At 35.7% G+C, this 21,986-nt stretch overlaps 3 protein-coding genes across 4 annotated transcripts; all 3 read left to right on the top strand.

The window, feature by feature from the left end:
* Positions 1-1,121: 1,121 nt before the first annotated feature.
* Positions 1,122-4,430, top strand: LOC107783687 (transcription factor bHLH130-like). Of its 2 annotated transcripts, XM_016604702.2 has the most exons (6): positions 1,122-1,767; positions 2,268-2,545; positions 2,867-3,037; positions 3,390-3,455; positions 3,543-3,611; positions 4,004-4,430. In XM_016604702.2, the coding sequence occupies exons 1-6, from the start codon at positions 1,347-1,349 to the stop codon at positions 4,073-4,075; spliced, it is 1,077 nt and encodes a 358-aa protein (XP_016460188.2). In that variant the 5' UTR covers positions 1,122-1,346; the 3' UTR covers positions 4,076-4,430. The 2 variants fall into 2 exon arrangements, with proteins under 2 accessions (XP_016460188.2, XP_075108555.1); XM_075252454.1 differs by lacking the exons at positions 3,390-3,455; positions 3,543-3,611 and having other exon boundaries at positions 1,128-1,767; positions 4,004-4,208.
* Positions 4,431-10,594: 6,164 nt separating this feature from the next.
* On the top strand, positions 10,595-16,693 carry LOC107781275 (ras-related protein RABA4d-like). The gene is made up of 3 exons (XM_016601964.2): positions 10,595-11,124; positions 15,139-15,599; positions 16,282-16,693. The coding sequence occupies exons 1-2, from the start codon at positions 10,898-10,900 to the stop codon at positions 15,584-15,586; spliced, it is 675 nt and encodes a 224-aa protein (XP_016457450.1). The 5' UTR covers positions 10,595-10,897; the 3' UTR covers positions 15,587-15,599; positions 16,282-16,693.
* A 2,274-nt stretch (positions 16,694-18,967) lies between these two features.
* LOC142180130 (uncharacterized) lies at positions 18,968-20,753 on the top strand. The gene is made up of 4 exons (XM_075251058.1): positions 18,968-19,232; positions 19,337-19,698; positions 19,865-19,993; positions 20,079-20,753. Exons 1-4 carry the CDS (start codon positions 18,968-18,970, stop codon positions 20,751-20,753), a joined length of 1,431 nt encoding a protein of 476 aa, XP_075107159.1.
* The last annotated feature ends 1,233 nt before the right edge of the window (positions 20,754-21,986 follow it).

Genomic DNA, 21,986 nt, shown 5'->3' with positions numbered 1-21,986 from the left:
TTCTCCTCAAAATTCTTTGCGGTATTGAGTCTTTTTGGTATGATGGAGTCTACGGTTGGAGCGACAAAGTCGTCGGTTTTGTTTTTGCCTTTTGAAGAGCTAGTACGTTTTGAGGAGGAAGCAATCGAAAAAGAGAACGAATTTTTTCTGTTTGAAGAAGATGAAGACTCAATAGGCGAAATAAGATGAAGGAAGTTGGAACACAAGGGGGGAAGTTGATACGTATAAGTAAAGTTTTGGCGGTTAAATCCTTGGCTAAGATTACCTCGATAACCGGCAAAAGGTGTGCTAAATCATGGGAAGATGTGTGTTCGGGGTATTAAATACGGAGAGATAGGCGTCTAATCAACCGCCAGTGGTCTTCAAAAGGAATTATTGTAATTCCTGCCAAAAGAGTGTTTCTACCAACTTCCCGACAACACAAAGTTATGTCACCGGAAAGCAGGGGAGCTATCTGTATTAGGTAAAATATGTTATGGCACGTGGCCACCCAAGAAGGGGACACGTGGAACCTAAGCAGGGAGGACGAAAAACCGGACGCAACTATCCCGTGTGTCGCCGGAAAAGATAACGTTCATGAAGGCATTGAATATTCTGCGCCCGGTAGCATTCAATGAGGAATATTCTACAGTATTAAGAGCAATGGCCCGTTATAGAGAATTTGACATTTATGTTCACCGTTACGTCTTCATCAATGCTTCTCGTAATTAACATTAAAGAAGGGCACGACCCAAGTACCTTCTTCATAGCTATAAATAATAAGCTCAATGATCATTGTAAGGGACACAGATTTTTTGGCTAACTTATACTACATTCTATATAGAATTTTAATACTACCATTTTGCTTTCTCACTTTTTGATCTCATCATTATTGTGCCCGGAAACTCTGTTTCCGGACTCATCAGTTGTGACATTTCATTTATATTTTAAGGCTAAATATTTTATATTTCATCAGTTATTTTATTACTTTTTGGATCAAATTAATTCACTTATCTAAAAAGCAGGAACAAATTCAATCGTACCATTTTACGGGTTAACAACAATACATACAAATACTACTACAGCTGAGCTGTCAAGCGGTACTCTTAATATCAACCAAAGTTACTAAGAAAAACAAATCCAAATTTTATTTGTCACCTTTCCCATACTTGCTACTCTTCTTTCATGGCTAAACACTCCAAAAAAAGCTACACATATCTCAGAAAAAAGAACTACTAAAAGAACTATTCTTTCTTGCTTGTTTTTGAAGATTTCTATCCCATAAAACTGCTAAACAAACAAGCTGTTTCACACAACAACGTTCCTGCACAAAAGTTGGATATTCAAAAAACAAAAAAGGTGAAGGAATGTATGGTAATTCCCCTGCATATACCAAAACTAAAGAAGGGTTAGTTTTAAAGAAGAGAGAAAAGCAATTAAACATGGAGTCAGAGTATGCAAACAGCAATATGCGGAACAGTAGTACTACTTCTGGATTGTTAAGGTTTAGTTCAGCTCCAACTTCTTTTCTTGCAAATTTCACTGATAAAGTTGTCAAGAATGGGAATTATAAGAATGGTTTGGGTTCAAAATTGAATCTTGGTAGCAGTCTTGGTTTGAATAATTCACAGCTGCCACCTCCATATCCAAGGCATAATTCAATAAATGGGTATAGGGTTGTCAGTTCAATGGAAATGGATCGTCAAAGGCAAAACAAATTGGGATCAAATCTTATGAGACAAAACAGTTCCCCTGCTGGCTTATTCTCTCACCTCAATTCTCAAAATGGTACTGTTTGATTATTTTATTTATTTATTTATTTATTTATTTATTGTTGATGCATTCATTTCTTTCTTCTTTTGGAAAGTCACTTTTAGATTTGTATTGTACTTTTGTTAGAAGTTGATGAGTTGAAAACATATCCCTTTGCTTAAATGAATACCAATATTCAATAGGGGCAATTTGACCCTTTATATATACTCCAATTGGATTGCTTTATTTCACTTTGTTATGTAAAAAGATTCCTAATTGTGTTGTTATTTTCATTTTTCATCTTCTTTTAAGACTTCTATAAAGGGAAAAGTTGCAATTAATAAAGTGTTAATCGTCGTTTTTTTGCCGAGGGTCTATCGGAAATCATATTTCTGACCTTCCAGGATAGGTATAAAGCTGCGTATACCCTACCCTACCCTCCCCAGACCCACTTGTGGGATTACACTGGGTTGTTGTTGTGGTACTAATCGTCGTTCTCAACTAGTTAAATATTTTACCAGCAATTTAATTTGCAGGTAGTGGTGTTGGAGGTTATAGAACGGCAAATGGTGCCAATGGAGATACAGTTTCACCTTCTTCCTTGGGGATGTTGTCTCGAATCAACGAGGTCGAGAATGAGATCAGCAGACTAACAACTAGCCTTGGTGATGACCAGTCTGGAAATGGAAACTCAGAAACTCAATATTACAATTCTGGATTACCATTTGCCTCTTGGAGTGATTTTCAGGAGTCCTTCACTGGCCACAAAAGGGAGATGCTGGATAATGAAGAGAAGTTGTTTGCTAATTCTCAGGTAAGAGAATAATACCTTTGACTAGCTTTTCTTTCGCAGCTATAAGTCAAATGGAGATCCTCTATTTTTCACGAATCCAGTTCTTGATAGTAAATGAAAAGAGCAGCAAGGCTAAGGTATAATTTGGCATCTATGCATTAGGATTATCTCAATTTTCGATTGAATTTAACTAGCTATTACTTTCGTGATTACTAAAATCACTTTGTATGGACATTACTTGAAGTTATCTACTAAGTGATCTTATAGTGTAAAAATTCTTTTATGTTGTTAGTTTATAGAAGTTAAAACACTTTTGGATTTCACATTCTTGTGTGCAACCAGATTGGACAACTTGGAAATCAGCCTCCAATTTTGTCACACCACTTAAGTTTACCAAAGACACCAGCTGAAATAGCTGCAATGGAGAAGTTATTCCAACTCCAAGAGATCGTTCCGTGTAAAATCCGTGCCAAACGTGGTTGTGCTACTCATCCAAGGAGCATTGCCGAGAGGGTACGACTTTTTTGAATCTGTTACCGATCTTCATTGTTGTCAGTTTCGTTGATTGAAATATAAATCATGAATCTAGATGTGAATAAATCTGATATCGTTGCAACTTAAAAAAAGGGCAGCCCGGTGTATGAAGCATCCCGTGTTTACGCAGGGTCCAAGGAATGGCCGCATCCCAATGGGTGTGATGTAGGCAGCCTGCCCTGATGCAAGCATTAGTGGCTGATTCCACAGTTCGAACCCGTATTTTATAGGTCATACGGAGATAACTTTACCGTTGCTCCAAGGCTCCCTTTATCGTTGCAACTTGTTTAGTCTAAATTCTTGAATGAAACTATATGGTGGTATTGTTCAGGTAAGAAGAACTCGAATTAGTGAAAGAATGAGGAAACTGCAGGAGCTTGTCCCAAACATGGAGAAGGTAGGTTATTCATACCTATTTGTCTTTGTTTTCTCTTTTTTGGGACTTGTGGAACCTCACTAAGTTTATGATTCATTTTTTTGGCAGCAAACTAAAACAGCAGACATGTTAGATTTGGCTGTTGATTACATTAAAGACCTCCAAAAACAGTACAAGGTATTATGGGAAAAATTAACCTGGCATAATTCCAAACTCTCTACTCTAATCAAATATATTAGGGTAGGCTGCTATATCACACTCTGTTGAGGTGCGACCCTTCTCCGGACCCTGCGTAAATGCGGCATGCTTTGTGCACTGGGCTGCTCTCTTTACTTACTATTTTAGCTGCTACCTTGCATTCTAAGCATAGTCTAATGGAGTCTGCTATGATTCAAAAGAACTTAATGTTTTCTGACACTTAACATAAATTTATATATGTGAATAATTACTTAAATTTAGCAAATACTAAATTATGTACGCATAAGAACTTTAAAGTTGAACCTATCAAGTTTTAATATTCGAGCTTTTTGACTTTTTTTTTCCTCACACATTTATCTCATAATTTGCAGACTCTTACAGACTGTAGGGCAAACTGCAAATGTGCAGCTATGCAGAAACCAGTTTCCAATCAAAGGGTTTGATTTTCTTCTGTACATGGAGAAAGGTTGAGGTTGAAGCAAGCATCCACAATAGTCTCTCTTTCTCCTTTAAAAGAAGGAGAAATGGAAGAAACAAAGCTATGTTTCTGTTTAGCAGTTAGCAGGGGCAAAAGTGGTCTAGATACTAAACCAACAAGGTTCCAAACAACAAAATTAGTGGGAAAGGCATAGTTTAGTTCATAACTATCTCTTTATTATACATGTATTCCTTTTCCCTTTTAAATGGCGGCTCGATGTACAAGGTATCCCCTGCTCACGCAGGGTTCGGGAAAAGACCGCATCTCAAAAAGTGTAATATAGATAGTCTACTCTAATATAAATATTAATGATTACTTCCAAATCTTGAACTCGCGACTTATAAGCCGAAAGCCCTTCGTAATTAATTAGTATGAATTAGCATAAGTGTCCACTTCTTTTCTCATATTTGTGTTGGATCCCAGTTTTCCCTTTTATGATCCATTTATGGACCAACCAGCATGTGGATGGCTAAGTTTGTCAATGATTGCGAGTTGCACATATTCTTTAATATTATTATATAGAGAATTTAATATTATTATTATATATATAGAGAATATGACTCAAAGCTCTAACTGCATTGGATGACCTTCGTGTCATTTTCTTTATAATTGGAACCTTATCCAGTTGCCATTTTATTATTTCAATGAGCACAAAATTCGGGTAATTTCTCTTCTTGCCTTTAAATTGTCCAATATGAGAAGGGGGATGAAATATATAGTAATAGATTTTATTTACATTGAATTTGTTAGTTGCCTTGGGAATGGTGATAGCAAAATTGGGGGTAAAACGTGACAAAAGTAGAGGACAACCGAGGCACATGACTGCCCTATTGCGGTGACTTGAAGTTGTTCTATCATATACTACGCAGATGCAAACTTAGCAAGCTAGAGGACGGTGTTTGGAATTTAGAGCCCGTTTGGATTAGCGGAAAAAAATAGTTTTTAAGCACAACTGTTTTCTTAAAAGCAGGTTTTAAGTGCAGGAGCTTATTTTATAAATAAGTAATTACATGTTTGGATAAAAGTGCTGAAACTTAAGACTCGTTTGGTCATAGATTTTACCAAAATAAACTTGGGTTTTATTTGGCAAATACATGTTTGGCCATAGATTTTGCCTACATTTTAGCCAAATTCCAAATTTCAAATCCCAAAACCAGCTCAGTCCAAAATATCACTGTTATATTTTTTAAAAATTGCCCCAAACTTTTATATTTTATAAAAGAGCCCACCATTTATTATTTTGTAACGATGTTGGTTCGTCTTCTCGGTCATCTGATAGTGTATCATGTAGTTCATTATAAAAATGATAATTTTGTATCAAATTTATTAATGTTCAGGACTATGGTTTGCGATAATATAATGAATGTTATTGATAATGGTACTGTTGGATATTTGTGATAGTTTTTAGAACTTGTGGGTATAAGTCATGTTTCATGTTTTTCCAAACCAAACTTCACCCAAAACAGATGTCCAAACACATTTTCATCTTCAAACCAAATTTCAGCCAAATCAGATTTTTCAGAATAAATTTGGGAATCTATGGCCAAACGCTAGCTTAAAAAAAGTTGTTGAAGTGTTTGGTAAACAAGTGCTGGTAAGCATTTTTTCTGTTAAAAAGATAAAAATATTGCATAAAACAAATCAAGAACCTACATCTTCCTCTGCTTATTATATAACATTCTGTCAAATATCGATTTCTACATAAGCGGACCATCACCAAACATAAAACTTGCAAAAAGATTTTTACCATATTGTTTTTAAATGCAAAGCCTTAAACCAGGTTTGGGATAATCTGGATATTCCCATACCTCAAAGAAAAAGCATATAAAGAAGATCGATTTCCACTGAAAACTTGAGTGAAAATACCGAACAAGTGAAGAGGAAAGAAGATGAGGAGAGGCTTCAAAAATGAAGAAAGTGGGAGTAGTTCGATGTTTTAGGATTTATTTGATGAGGGTAGTTTTGGGATTAGTAAAAGTTATAAGGGACAAGTAATTTCATTGGTCAAAATAAGATGGCTTTTAAGCCAAAAAACGGAGAAGTCAGGGTCAGCCAACTTGTGGCTTTTGGCTTTTTTAAGCCCTTTTAAACTTTTTTTAAGCAGTTTTCTTATTTGCCAAACACTCCAAAAATCTAAAAAGGGCTTAAAAATTGGTTTGACCAGCTTTTAAGCCAATCCAAACAGGCTCTTAGTCATGGGCGTCAAGTCTGATTGATTACATCGAATAAAGAAGTAATTAAAAAATTACGAATTCATTACAAGTAATTATCTGAACTCCGTGTATATCGAGATATAATATTATAGTTCTCATTAAAGCAGTGGATATGTGGGTGGTACAACCTTATTTTACTATAGGCCAGCCAATAACTCCCAAAAAGTTTTTTAGATCCAACAGAATTGCCATGAAGATTTAGGCTTAGGTGGGATAAGCTCTTCCATTCCAAGAATACAACATTGTCCTTGATTAACAGAATTGTATTACTCCTAGGGATTAGAATTGCAATCATATTATTGCGCTTAGGAACATGTGATACACAAATGAAGCTGCAGCTAGTTAGATGTCTCGTCAGTAATAGCAATTATGTTATTTACAGCTGATTAGGGGAGTTACAGTAAGTCAAGTTAGTTAGCACTATTGGAACAAAATCGACTCAATATAATACGAATAGATTCATTCACTATAAAGCATGTTATTGTACAGATTACAAAAATCAATAAGAAAGCTATTACAATTATATCCAATTTCTCTCAACTCTCTATTTATGTTTCATCTTCATTCTTTCATCTCCATTGATGATATTCTCAAGCTTCTCTGTAAGGTTCTTGACTCAGTTGATTAATCCTCGACTTCTTTGTAGAATTCCTGTAATTAGGCTATCATTGGTATCAGAGCCACTCGTTCCTTGGCAATTATGACGAAATGTGTTCGATCAAATTTAAATTGTTGAAAATGGATAAATTGTTCTAACGTTGGCTTGCCTAGCAAGTGAAATATTAGGCGTCATCACGGTCCCGATGGTTGGAATTTCGGGTCATGACAAATATCGTTTTTTCTTTAGCACAAGCTCCCAAACAACTCGAATCTAGTTAATTAATACTTAAATAAGTCAAAACAAGCTTTAAAAACTATCCTAGTATAAAAAAAAGGTTCAATCTTCATCATATTTGAAAAGGTCAACAAAAAGTTCGTACCCCTCCCTCCCGGTCGAAATCTGAAATCAAGACCAAATCTAGGATACTCATTCTTTCATATATATACATACATACATCATTCATTTGAGACAATTTGGCCGTGTGGATTCACGTTCCTGTATTGAGGTTCTGTTTAGGCGTGTGGATTCACGTTCTTTATGGAAACATTTGTTGGGTGTGTGGATTCACGTTCCTGTATTTGAGATATTTATTCGGGCATATGATTTATGTACCGACTGTGTGTGGATATGGATCCATCCCTCTAGAGTCACTGAATATCGAAATTCTGCACCGACATTGTGCGCGCAATGGACACATGAATTTGTGTTAGACCATTTGCATCAGTTTGGTACTAAGTTTGAGTTTTTATCATGCATAAACATTCTAGACTCATGCAGACACTTAATCATATCATTTACATATGCGTATTCATGCATTTTAAAAATGCATATAATTTGATAGCGGGTTATTGGACACTTAGAGAGTGTCAAATTGATGTAAACTTTGAGTCTTTACTATTTGTTGCATATCTCCTTTATATGCCACATTGGTACATTTGTATAAGATTTTGACCTGTTATCCGGAAAAACATGCTTATTATCCTCCTCTTTGACTGTGCACCTTATTATGGATATTCGTTATTCCTTGATTGTTTCTCTGTTATTATATATGCTTATGAGTTGTACCGGTTATATAAAGTGAGTATCTTTAACTAAAACTTTGTCACTACTTTGTTGAGGTTAGTCTTGATACTTACTAGGTACCTGGGATCGGTTGTACTCATATTACGCTTATACACCTTGCGCGAAGAATTTAGAGCCCATATGTTGCGGAGTTCAGGAGCAAGCATTGAGGATACGTTAACGCTCCAATATTGCATTTTATTTCTTAGTAGCTTATGACTTGCATTATCAGTTTTTGAGATAGTTTGCATTAAATTTTGTATTCTTATTTTATTATTATTATTTGATGATCTTCAGTTTGAGTTGTGTTTACACTGGTTGGGTTAGGCGCCATCACTATTCCGATATAATTTAGTTATGACATTTGGTTTTAAGGTTTAAAAAAATAGAGAAAAGAGAAATATTGAGCATTTGATTTAGTCTAAAATGAAAATAGCAGGGGTATTTTTGTCTTTACGAAATTTAATTTTGGTATAGCTAATATCTGTATTGTTATTCCATGTCGTATTATCTATAAAGTTATACATAAATTAATTAATGAATAAAATAATACATGGATTAACTATCCTTGATCAAGTATTGTATAACCCAATACGAAATTTTGTACTATAATTAATTTTCTTATACACCACATCAATCGACTAAGGAAAGTTCAGAATATATAGAACAACTAGAGATGTCAAGAAAAGTGAGAAGCCCAAATAACATCTTCTACATTTAGTGGAGGTAAAAATTATACGGGGCATCCTATTTGGTCGCCTCCTAATTTTCTTACACACCACATCAACCGACAAAGAGAAGTTCAGAGTATATAGAACAACTAGAGATGTCAAGAAAAAGTGAGAAGCCGAAACATGTTCTACACTTAGTGAATGTAAAAATTGCACGGGACGTCCTATTTGATCGCTCCCATTTAGCCTGAACCCACTTTTTATTTTTATTTTTATTTTTAATTTGTACCAATGTTTAAACAACTTTAGTTTTTTTCCTCCTCTTTCTTCTTCTTCTTTTCTTCTTTTTTGGGTAACAATGATTTTATATGAAACATATTTAAGATAGTTTATGATGTTTTACAATGATGAGCTGTTGTGGCGCTTTATTTTTTACTATTGCTTAGGATTTTTTTTTTCTTAATTGCAAAATGGGTTCGTTAGATTTATTATTGTTTTGACAAATTGATGATTGAGGTTTGTTCTTGATGATATTTGGAGGTTATGTTTCAAATTTGACCATTTGGAGTAGATTTAGATATTAAATAGTATATATATTGGATTGTTAAAATTTGAAGAACAAATTTCTATTTCTGGCAATTTGCACTTCAGGCCTTTTGGTCTTAAGTGCATCTAAAGTGCAATTTTTCACTTGAGACATATTGGCCTTAAGTGTAGGAAAATATTTGTTGCACTTCAGACCTTTTGGCCATAAGTGCAAATGAAGTGCAATTTTTTACTTCAGACTTATTGGTCTTAAGTGCATGAAACCATTGTTTGCACTTCAGATCTAGTGTCACTTCATACTTATTGGCTTTAAGTGTAGGAAAACGTTTGTTGCACTTCAAACCTTTTGGTTTTAAGTGCATCTGAAATGTAATTTTTCACTTCAGACTTATTGGCCTTAAGTGCATGAAACCATTGGTTGCACTTCAGACCTATTTCGCCTTAAGTGCATCTGAAGTGCAATTTTTTTCACTTAAGACTAATTTTTTTAAACTTCAAACCCGATAAGTCTAACGTTGATCGTAAAGTGGGTAGGCTTGCAAATATTTTTACAAAGTGGGTATAGGTTCAATTGTGATATCAAAATCGGGTATAGATGCAAAAGCCCCTTCGTAAAGAGCCCGCTCAATTAACATATACTATATGGTAGAAATGACACCAGGTAGTCACTCTAAAGGACCACTATTTAGGAATTAGCCAGTATGTCCTGAATTTCACGTTTTCAGTTCAAATTTTCAGGATAAAAATGTCTCGAGTTGTCCTGAAATTAAGATTTTTATTTTAAAATTTCAGAATAAAATAAATACTCACTAATCTCTAAATAGCATCCCTGAGAATGACTATCTATGCACTTGAAAAACAAATTATGTCTTATCTTCTCAAAGAGGTTACTTGGGTGTCTCTAATAAAAAAAGAAATTATCCAAGTAAAAAGAGTTTACCCAATTAATTTATATATACTTTTGTACATATCTAGGCATTTGAAAAGCTAAAAGTATTTATAAGCAAAATTAGGGTAAAAGTCATAAGATGTTTATCCTCTAAAGTTATTGTCTCTATCATTTTACTTGAAATTGTTTGACTGAACAAGAAATTTAAAAATTAAGACATGTAAACTAAGTATAATATAAAAAGTATAACATTATCCTTTTAAATAAATAATGGTGAGAGTTCGACGTGTTCGTTTTAATTTTTTCTTATTTCAAGTGAATTTCCACATATATACCTTTAAAAAGTTCAACAAAAATATTAAAGATTAAATAATTCCTGTTGAATTCTTTTTAAATAATTTCTAAAATAAAAATGTGTCAAAAGAAAAAGAAAAAAAAAAGAATCCTTTTTTGTTACTTTTTTGCTTCGCACTCAAAAAGATGGTTAATGGGTCCCGCACTAACCGTTGGTCTTTCCAAGTTCTCTCTTCTCTAACATAGGAATGCATGGAGGAAGCTAAACATTCCCACCAAAAGCAAAATTTTCTGATCATTTTTCTCAAACCCTAAGCTTAACCCTAATCCAAATTGAACCCCTTCATGTCTCTTTGCAATTTCAAGATAAATTTGCCATATATATACCGACTGGGATTTTGTTCTATTAAATTTGGATCAATCATATGCTAAAATCTGAAGATTTGAAAGGTATTGGTTGAGGCTAAAAAAAAAAGAAGCATTTTGTTTAAGGAGGGGATTTTGGTAAACAATGTCAAATTTATATGGAGATTACAACCAAAAGATTGATTATGTATTCAAGATTGTATTGATTGGAGATTCTGCAGTAGGGAAATCACAGCTATTGGCTAGATTTGCTAGGAATGAATTCAGCTTGGATTCAAAAGCTACAATTGGGGTTGAATTTCAGACAAAGACTCTAATTATTGATCACAAGACCGTCAAGGCACAGATTTGGGATACTGCTGGCCAAGAAAGGTCTGCATTTCCTTCCTCCTTATTTACCAATGTTACTTTTACACTTTCTTTACAAAAAAGAAATCCTAATTAATTTGTATAGCATAACTATAGATTCGTTCTTTTTCAATTATAAGTTTAGGTTCATTCATATTGTTTTCTGACAGACCTTACAAGCTCCGGGATTTAAGTAAAAATTGTCAAATTACATAAGGATAAATGTTGAAGTCAGGGTGGTGGGGAGGGTGAGAAAACTAATATTTTCATTAGTGAACTCTTGTTCAATGGTTAATTGAAAAGTCTCAACAATTTAGTAACAATTAAAGAACTCGGCATGGTTTATGAGCATGGGTAATGCGAAAATAAATAATCTGACTATTAAGAAGTGATACTCTGTAGGCACCTAGTGTATTAAACTTTTTCAGGGCAATAGCTACTAGAGTTTTACTTCGAACGACTAATTAGGCTTCCGGTGTATATAGACAACTAGGTGGAATGCTAATAAAAGTGGCTCACTCTCTTGCTCGGATAACTTTATTGTATGCAACTCGTGTAACTTGGAATTCCTATCCTTCATGTCTAGCATCTGTTCTTTATTCTGATGCTTCTTCTTTAGAGACCAGGGGTGTTCCCCTGATGTAACTCTGTTTTTGCTTGGTTGTTGAATATATATCTCTTGCCTTAAGAAAACTCTAGGTGGTCACTCTTCAACTAAGAGTTTGGAATATATGTCCTCCAGATATACTTATATAAATGAGAATTAGGCCTATTAAAACAAACAATATCGGAGAAAGAAGAAGAGAGTATAATTAAGAAAAGTAGAATCTTGAAGAGATACACCAAAAAGTGACACAATTAGCCAAACTGATGGAGATCGATCTCGAGGATCTTACTCAAATCTAAAATAATACATAATAAAAATTATTAAAAGAAGAGAACATTGAACACACAATAATCACAACCAATCATTTCGAGAACAATACATTAACCTTTGGAAGAGGAAATGGAATGCTCAAAATTGGAGGACTAAGAGGAGTTAAAAGTAATGAAAATGGTGGAGATAGAAATTAGTAATGGTTTGGTTGAGGAGGTGTTGATGGGGGTGGAGGTGAAGCATAGGTAGTTGTTTGCTCATAATTCTCAGGTGGAGGAGGTGAGGCATAGGTCAGAGTTTGCTTGTAGTAGTTTGTTGTTGGTGGCGGTGAGTAGTATAATGGTGATTGTTCATACGTCTTTGGTGGAGGTGGCGCGTTGTAGGTTGTAGGTGATTACTCATAGTATTTTGGTGGAGGTAGAGGAGATTATAGGAAGGCGTAAATTTTTTATAATATGGTGGAGGTGAGCCTTATAATAAGTTGGTGATTGCTCGAAATATTTTGGTGGTGTTAGTGGTGGAGAATTGTATGAAGATGGTTGCTCATAGTATTTTGGTGGAGGTGGTGGAGATTTGTAAAGAGATGGTGATTGCTCATAGTACTTTAAAGGGGGTAGAGGTGACTTGTAGTAAGAAGGTGATTGCTCATAGTACTTTGGAGGGGGTGGAGGTGACTTACAGTATGAAGGCGATTTCTCATAATAAGTTGGTGGTGATGGAGATTTGTAGTAAACTGGTGACATATAATATTTTACTGGTGGAGGTGACCTATAATATTTACTTTGCAAGCGATGGCGACTTGTAGTAGTGCTTTGAAGGAGTCAACGACTTGTAGTAGTTCTTTGAAGGAGCTGGCTACTTGTAGTAGTTCTTTGAAGGAGCTGGCTACTTGTAGTAGTTCTTTGAAGGGGTCGACGAGTTGGAGTACTACTTTGAAGGAACATGTGACTTGTAGTAATGCCCTGAAGGAGCAGACGACTTGTAGTAGTATTTTGAAGGAGCTAGCGACTTATAGTATTGCTTTGAAGGAGATGCCGACTTGTAGTTGTACCTTGAAGGAACTGGCGACTTGTAGTCAGAGGCGGATGCAGTGTGTTAGTTATGAGTTCAATTGAACCCATAACTTTCGATGCTGAATAGAAATTTATGTGTAAAAATTCATTAAAATTACAAATATAATAGATTTGAACCCATAATTTTAAAAATATAATAGGTTCAATGTTAAAAATCTTAAAAGTTGAACCCATAGAATTTAAATCTTGGATCCGCCTCTGCTTGTAGTACTTTGCAGGGGATAGTGATTTATAGTAGTGCTTAAAATGAGTTAGTGATTTGTAGTAGTTCTTTTGAGGAGCAGGTGACTTGTACTAGCTCTTTGAAGGAGCATGTTTCTTGTAGTAATTTTTTGAAGGAGCAGGTGACTTGCAGCAATTCTTTGAAGGAATACGCGACTTATAATAGTCGTGCTTCGAAGGAACACGTGATTTGTAGTAATAGTGCGATGAAGAATGTTCAGCAGATTTTTCCTGGATTTTTGTAGTAAGGAGCGGCTACATTAAAGTTAGACGGAGATGGTAATTTATAGTACTTCTTAGAGTTTTAAGAAGGTGAGGGAGAAGTATAACCATAAGAATAACCAGCAATAACAGTGCTGACTGCTACGCAAATTGCCAAAGCAGCTGCTAGTAGGGGTTATTGTCCCAAATTCCCTAAGCTTCTCAATTTGATTTTGCAACCAACTATACTAGGAGAAGAGAAAGATAGAGCTAAGACGTATCTTGCATATTTGAGTAGGCAGCTCTGGTACTTATATAGCAGCAATATGATATCCTTCTTGACATTCATGTTATGGCTTCATGGTTAGCCACAAAGCTGAAAGCAAGGTCCAATTAAAACCAACAAGGGTTGTGGTGGAGTGGTAAGTACTCCTTCATTCTTAACCAGAGGTCTTGGGTTGAGTCCCTGGGTATGGAGTCGCTTTTGTTAGGGAGCGCTTTACCCCCAATGTGGGACTTTCCGGCGCGAATCCGGATTTAGTCGGGCCCCAATGTGAGTATCGGACACCGGGTGGGAAACCAAAAAAAAAAAAGTTCAAATAAAGACTTGGTCAGTACTAAATGGAATGCATTCTCTAGTGAAAAAGAAATAACTTAAATAAAACACAAATAGAAAATAAAAATAAAGACGGTGTAACCACAAAGGTATTCAAGATTGACTATCTCTAAACAGTAAACAGAACAAAGAAATGGGGACACTTTCTTTGTTCTTTTTTTTTTTTCAATGGCAGACTCTGTAAGTTGACTTTTCATCTAGAGTTGGGCATTGCCCCTATCTCTAAACAAAAGCCAACAAAAACGCAACAGTTATTAGCACAATATATCCGCTCCTATACAAGCAAAGCCACTTTAAGACTACATATGAAAGTCACCAGAAAAAGAAAAAAAAACAGAAATTATGAACTGCAGATACATCCCAAGTATTATAATATCTAACACGTACTGACGTACACCCCTATATGAATGGAAATCCTACAAAAAGATAATGATGCTATTCCTATTTTGATGAAAGCAACTAACATAAATTAAGAAATTCATATCTAATAAAATAATTTTAATTTTAAAAGTTCAAATAGCTTCCATATTTAAAGTGTAAGAAAGTTATTACAAATAACTGGTATATCTTATTAAGTAATGTGCTAAGGCAATACATAAATTCTAGTACTGGTGGAAGCCAAAAGGTGCAAATATGTTAAGCTTGAAGGTGACACTGACAATCTAAATAACAAATAAGATAACTCACACAGAATGTGAAAATGCTCGACTGTAATGCTAGTATTGGACTACTGGTGAAGGAGAAATGAGCAAACAAAATAAAAAATGACATGTAAGCCAGAAGGCTTTCTGTGCTCTTTAACATTGCCCTTTTACAAGTAATCATTAAAAGAAGCTCTAATAAGCTTCTAGAATGGGTAGTTTTGGAATAATGGTTACCCTTTTCGGAGAGGTGACAACATTCTGGGACGTCCTAAAAAGGAAAGAGCGATCAAATGATATAAGGTATCGGTTTAGTGCTAAGTGTACTTTAGGCTGTGAATTACCAGAACATATCTTCCAATGACATGAAATAGTGTTGTCATAGTTCTAACAGTAAAATTCTGTCAGGTATAGAGCAGTGACTAGTGCATATTATCGAGGTGCAGTTGGCGCAATGTTAGTCTACGACTTGACAAAACGTCAATCATTTGATCATATGGCTAGATGGCTGGAGGAACTAAGGGGTCATGCCGATAAGAACATAGTTATAATGCTCATCGCAAACAAATGTGATCTAGGAAGTCTTCGAGCAGTACCAATTGAAGATGCTCAAGAATTCGCAGAAAGGGAGAATCTTTTCTTCATGGAAACATCAGCCCTTGAATCCACCAACGTCGAGACTGCATTTATGACAATATTAAAAGAAATCTATCAAATCGTTGGCAAGAAAACTCTCACTGCAGAAGAAGGTGCAGAGTACGCAAAGTCACAATCTCTCAAGGGAACAAGGATCATAGTTCCTGGCCAGGATTCAGATTCTGGTGGCAGAGGTGGCTGCTGCATGTCCTCCTCCTGATCTTTGGTTTCAGGTTTTTGACAATATTTCTGTCTTCTTTTTGTTGATTTTGTTATTTTATCAAATGCTGCTATTAGTGGGGCGTTTTGTTGAAAAAATGTGGAACTATCATTATAGCAGCATTCAATTTCTTGGGGTTAGCCAAGGAATAAACTTAATTTGTTGTCTCTTTACTTATCATTAGTCATGACAATGAACTCTATAGCTCTTAGCTTCTTATTGCAATTTGGGGTGATAAGCTGTTATTAATTATTACCGAAAGCATTGTTTTTTAATGTTTAGCCACTGTTTTGTTTTAGCCACCATTGACTTCCCATATCGCGGTGATGGGTTATTTGGCCTCTCTATATGGTCTTGGACAATTCTCACCTCATGAGCTAGGTTTTTAGGGTTGAGTTACGTCTAAGATTCATTTTCTTATCATAATATCAGAGTCAGGCACATCCCAATTCATGATTTATACGATGTTTGGTCCCATCTTTAATTGTCCACGCTCCAAATATCTAGTTTTGGGCGTGCGGGAGGTGTTGAGTTCCCACATCTGCGGGTTGAGTTAGTCCTAAGGTCCAGATCAAAATTTCAATGTTTAAATGAAAAGAAACAGTGACTAAATTCCAGGTCCATTAATTTTTCGCATTATTGTTATCATTGTTAATGGATTCATTATTCATCATTGGTAAGGATTATTTTTGTAGGGTCGAGGATGGTGTCCAAATTGATCCCAGAAGTTAGATGCAGTTTGACAGTGTATAAAATATGGTTAATGGTTTCAATATGGATGCTACATTTGGAGTAATTAATTAATGCCTCTACCATGGATCGAGCACTTTGGTTGTTAGAAGTTTGTCATGACAAGCTAGCGGGAAAGAATTTGTGCTTGTTTACAGTTTTTTTTAACCATTTATAGTTTTAATTTGGTTATTATGATTTATTGTTGTAATGAGGTAAGACAATTCTATAAGCTGAATTAATACCAAGGGATCCATCAGCAGTATATTTCCAAAATATGGAGTCCTTTTTTTAGACTAGATAGATTGTTTTATGACTTTATGTATGTATTATGAATTTAGGCAAGTTATATTTTCAGGTAATGGAAAAGAATGTTGGATAAAGAGATCATATTATTGTATAAAATGGTTTGGTAAAGTTCTTTCCTCTTGCTGTTAATTAAGTTCTTTTCTCTAAGTAGATAAATAAAGTTCTCTTTAGTTACATGTATGTTTTTATTCTCACTCCCTTTTAAGGATATAATGAAAAGGAATTGTCAGTAATTTTAAGGATATAATGAAATATTGCAGACGCGCCCCACACTCCCTTTTTCCCCGACATAGAAACCATCGGACTCGGCGGTGAACACCGCAATGACCCACCAGATCGGTAATAATTAGATCCCTTCAAAGACCTCTTATGCCTCTACTCTGGCTTTTCCGAGTAGACCGTTACCGTCGAAGTCTGTCTTACAATTTCGACCGCCAGAACTTTACAAAGGAAAACCAACAGTCTATTTCACACCACAGGAAGAGGAGGAGCTTGCGAGTGTGTGTAGGCTTACTATTATCGGGAAATTTTCACATGGCAGAGCTCTGATTGAAGATATTCGGAGGGACTTTGCTGCTAGGTTTCCGATGAGGGAAACAATTAAAATTGGGCATTACAATGGGAAACACATCTTCATCTCTTTTACAAATGAGGATGATTTCAAGAACATCTACTTTAGGGACAATCTGATGATTTTAGGCTCACCTATGCGTGTGGTACGATGGACGAAGGATTTCAATCCTAATGTGGAAACATCTCTGGCTCCTATTTGGATTCACTTACCTGAGCTACCATGGCATTATTTCAATTGGAGTGCATTACAAAGAATCACTTCCCCAATCGGCACCTTGTTAACAGTGGATAAAGCTACCCATGTCAAAACTGAGCCAATGGTCTAAGGAGCAGATTGGCAATGTTTTTTAATTGGTGAAAGAATGGGAGATGAAAATGCAAACTCTAGAGGCAGAATATATTGACAATGACACGGAGGATTACAGAGCATAGGTTCATCAAGCCCAAGCTGAACATACTAAGTGGCTGAAATATGAAGAATCCATACTCAAGCAGAAGGCTAACATCAGATGGTTGGAGGAAGGGGATGCCAACACAAAATACTTTCATGCTATTATTAATGAGAAGAGGAGAAGACGTACGCTTCAAAGAATCCAAAACTCAGATGGTAACTGGATTAATGAGGATGAAAATATTTCTAGAGAAGCTATTAAATATTTTTCTACGCTTCTCCAAGGTGAATTTGAACCAGAATATCATCACCTGGACTGCTTGAGTCGGATTATTACCCATCAAGATAATGAACTACTATGTGTAATTCCTGAGGAAGAAGAAATTAGAAAAGCGGTTTTTGACACAAGTCCTAACAGTGCACCAGGGCCTGATGGATTTGGTGGTTCCTTCTTTCAGAATTGCTGGGACATTATAAAAAAGGAACTCATTTGTGTGGTGCAATCCTTCTTTAATGGGGCTGAATTATCCAAGTTTTATACCAATTCTTGCCTTGTCCTTTTGCCTAAGGTAGAAAACCCAACATCTTTCAATGAAATGAGACCAATCAGCCTCAGTAACTGCTCCAATAAAATAATTAGCAAAATCATGACTGCTAGATTGACTCCATTACTTTCCAAAGTTATTTCTGATAATCAATCGGATTTTATCAAGGGGAGATCCATTACATAAAATGTCTTACTAGCACAGGAAATCATTCATGGTATGGAGAAGCAGAATATTGGTAGTAATGTTGCTCTCAAGCTAGACATGACTAAAGCGTATAATAGAGTCAACTGGCACTTTTTGGTAGCTGTTTTGAGAAGATTTGGTTTTTCTAAATGCTGGATTGATTTGGTGTGGAGATCCATCTCCAATGTTTGGTACTCAGTCATGATCAATGGTGTAAGGCAAGGATTTTTTCATTCTAACAGAGGACTAAAGCAGGGTGACCCATTATCCCCCGCTCTTTTTGTTATAGGGGCTGAAGTTCTATCAAGAATGCTTAATAAACTACCCTTCATAAATCATTTTAGGGGCTTCAGTATGCGGTGTCAAGGACCACAAGTGACACATCTTGCATATGCAGATGATGTCATGATTTTCACTTCTGGTAATAAGAGATTGTGGAGCTGGTTATAGGTCAATTGCAAAACTATGATAAATGTTCTGGGCAGCTGACTAACATAGATAAAAGTTATTTTCTGATTAACCCAAAATCTACAAACAATCAGATTCTTAGAGTGAAGGAAGTGACAGGTTATATGCATGCTAATTTCCCTATTACTTACCTGGATGTCTTTGTATGTGGGAAGATAAAGGATTGCATATTATAGCGAGATGGTAGCTAAGATAGTGAAGAAAGTAACTGGATGGCATGGTAAACTATTATCAGTGGGAGGCAGGACCATTTTAATTAAACATGTCCTTCAATCACAACCTATTCATCTTCTAGCTGCTGTTGAACCTCCAAAACAGTCTTCAAAGAGATTGAAAAACACATGGCAAGATTCTTTTGGAGCTCAAAAGATGGAAAGCAGAAATACCATTGGAGTTCTTGGTCTAATTTGTGTTATACTGATGAGGGAGGATTGTGCTTCAAAAGGTTGCAAGATATCAGTGAAAGTTTCAATATGAAAAGATGGTGGTGTTTTAGAACTAGTAAGTCTTTGTGGTCTTATTTCCTCAGCTCCAAATACTTCTCACCAGTGGCCAAGCTATCTATTTCAACCCAGTCGCAACTGTGGAGGAATATGTTGAGATTTCGGGAAATAGTGGAAGATAGGATGTTGTGGAAAATAAATGCTGGAGATAGTAATCTTTGGTGGGATAATTGGACAGATATGGGTGCAATCTCTAGGATCATACTGGTGGGCGAAATTCATGGCAATCAAATGGTCAAAAACTTGATTAATAATGGTAATTGGAACATTGAACATACGCACTTTCCAGAGTTTCCCACGGAGCACATTCTCACTATACCTATTGGTGATCAGAATTGTCCAGATGTGCCTATTTGGACGCCTAATGTAAATGGAACATTTTCTACTTCTTCAGAGCCTGGAACATTGGTAGACAGAGGAAAGATAGATCACCTTTGTTGATGAAGATTTGGCACAAGTTTCTCCCATTTAAGATGTCGTTCATTATGTGGAGAATCCTTAAAAACAAATTGCCTTTTGATGATGTTCTTCCCATTTTTAGCCAGAATATTGTATCCATGTGTTTCTGCTGCAGGAATCCATAGATAGAGTCCCTACATCATACATTCATGGTAGGAGAAATAGCCTCACATATCTGGAAGATTTTTGGCAGTCCGTTGGGCGTGATATGGGAAGAAATTTCTATCACGACTATGCTTACAAGGTGGTGGAGTACCAAGCCAAAGAATAGTGTTCATCAAACTCTACTTCAAGTCACACCTATGATTATTTGTTGGAAAATTTGGAAGGCTTGGAGCGTTGTTCGATACGGGGACTCTAACACCTCAATTAGGAGAATTCATTACCAAATTATCATCCACCTCAAATGGATTGTATCCAAGACTAAGGTTAACAGGAATTGGGCTGCCGATTGGGAAGGTATTTGTTCTCAAATTATGCAACTTTCCCCTGTTATTGAGTGCAAGCTGGTAAAGTGGGAAAAACCACCTGACTCTTGGATTAAAATGAACACCGATGGGAGTAGAAATATACAAGGATCAGCTGGAGGTGGGGGCATTTGCAGGGATCATAACGGCAACATGATTATGGCTTTTGCCTCCTCGTTCGTGAACTGCAATAGCAACTTTGCTGAAGCAAAGGCTGCATTGTTTGAAGTTCAGTGGTGTATTACAAATGGTTTTTCTAATATAGTTCTTGAATGTGACTCACTTCTGATTATCAACATATTGAATGGATATAGCAAACCTCCATGGCATATGTTGGAATTTGTGTTGAAAACTAAGAACTACATCAACATGGCTAATGTTAGAATTCAACATGGATTTAGAGAGGCCAATCAAGTAGCCGACGTTCTAGCAAAATGGAGTATTGAAAATCCATATCATGTATTTACATCGGTCAATACTCTACCTCAAGGAGCTAAGGGACCTGGATTTGATGCAAATGGCCTCTCTAAGACATAAGCATAGGAAAAACTATTTTTTATGATAGGAGTTCTTTTTTTTGTTAAGTTACCTGTTGTTAATCCTTAGCAGGGTTTGTAAGTTTTTGTAACCTTTTTATAGAGAAGGTTCACATAAGGAGATAAACTAGGATAGCTGATCCATCTCTCTGTTGAAACTGATTTTTTGGATGAATGAAAGGAATACGCCACCTATGGTGTAACTTTATTTTTTTTTTAAAAATATTAGGCAAAAACCTTCGCCAAATAAAAATTATACAATGAAAATATCTCAAGTTTTCGTGCTAATTAATTAACCTCATACTTCCTTATATATATAGAGCACTGGTTCAAGCTTTCCACTCTTTTCTACTTACTTCTTGTTATCGTTCCGCGCGCGTTTTTTTTGTAGCTAGGACAAAGATTCTCTTATGTTTGTTCTTTTGGTGGGTGGCTAGTGTAATATGACCATTATTTTGTCAAATGGAGTCCATCTCACATAAGCATAAGCATCTTTGCAAAGTGTAGACTTTGTTGGCAATATTCTTTGGGATCCAAAAATATTGCATTGTATGTTGGACATCATTTGCACAAGTTGTATCTCTTCTTTTACACTTAAGAGGTCAAGACTTTTTTGCCCATAAAAGGGAAGGCCATTAGTTCATTTTAGACACACCAACAAGAGTTGTCTTCATTTTTTGTTTCTTCCTTTCTTTCTTTATTAAGAGTGTTTTGTATGAGAGTTAGTGTTGGGAAGCACTTGTGTGAACTCTTTCTTTGAAATGATCTTGTGAGGTTATTCTTTTGGGGTATTTGGGATTAATTAGAGTATTTACTCTAATTTTGTACTCTTTTTTGTACTCTTATTGTTATAGTAAATTGCTCCTCTCCGCTTGTGGACGTAGATCACTTTGACGGAACCACGTTAAATTTGTGTCTTCTTTATCTACTTTAATTGTCGTTGTTATCAACTTTCATTGTCTTTGTTATTGTCATTATACCGTTGTTTGGCTAAATTTCGCACTACCCGGATTCTCGATCCTAACAAATTGGTATCAGAGCCGGATCTAATCGGGTTAGTTTCAATAACCAAAATGACTCTAACAAAGACCAATGTTAAGAAATTTGACCGAAGTGCAAACTTCGAAATGTGGCAATTAAAGATGGAAGCTATCCTAATTCAGGATGGCTTAGACTTGGCGTTGCAAGGAAAGGAGAAGAAGCCGGATAAAATGACGGATGAGGAGTTTGCCGT

This window comes from Nicotiana tabacum, chromosome 4 (genome assembly GCF_000715075.1).
Source record: "Nicotiana tabacum cultivar K326 chromosome 4, ASM71507v2, whole genome shotgun sequence".
Taxonomy (NCBI): Eukaryota; Viridiplantae; Streptophyta; class Magnoliopsida; order Solanales; family Solanaceae; genus Nicotiana; species Nicotiana tabacum.
This window is presented reverse-complemented; position numbering and strand designations above follow the sequence as displayed.

Excerpts from the sequence above, each read along its gene's own strand:
- LOC142180130 (XM_075251058.1), top strand. The coding sequence starts at position 18,968 with ATGGTAGCTAAGATAGTGAAGAAAGTAACTGGATGGCATGGTAAACTA. Across the intron at positions 19,233-19,336 it reads GGAGGATTGTGCTTCAAAAG|TGGCCAAGCTATCTATTTCA; the intron begins GTTGCAAGATAT and ends ACTTCTCACCAG. Across the intron at positions 19,699-19,864 it reads CTTCAGAGCCTGGAACATTG|GAATCCATAGATAGAGTCCC; the intron begins GTAGACAGAGGA and ends TTTCTGCTGCAG.
- LOC107783687 (XM_016604702.2), top strand. The coding sequence starts at position 1,347 with ATGTATGGTAATTCCCCTGCATATACCAAAACTAAAGAAGGGTTAGTT. Across the intron at positions 3,038-3,389 it reads CAAGGAGCATTGCCGAGAGG|GTAAGAAGAACTCGAATTAG; the intron begins GTACGACTTTTT and ends GGTATTGTTCAG. Across the intron at positions 3,456-3,542 it reads TTGTCCCAAACATGGAGAAG|CAAACTAAAACAGCAGACAT; the intron begins GTAGGTTATTCA and ends TTTTTTTGGCAG.
- LOC107781275 (XM_016601964.2), top strand. The coding sequence starts at position 10,898 with ATGTCAAATTTATATGGAGATTACAACCAAAAGATTGATTATGTATTC. Across the intron at positions 11,125-15,138 it reads GATACTGCTGGCCAAGAAAG|GTATAGAGCAGTGACTAGTG; the intron begins GTCTGCATTTCC and ends AAATTCTGTCAG.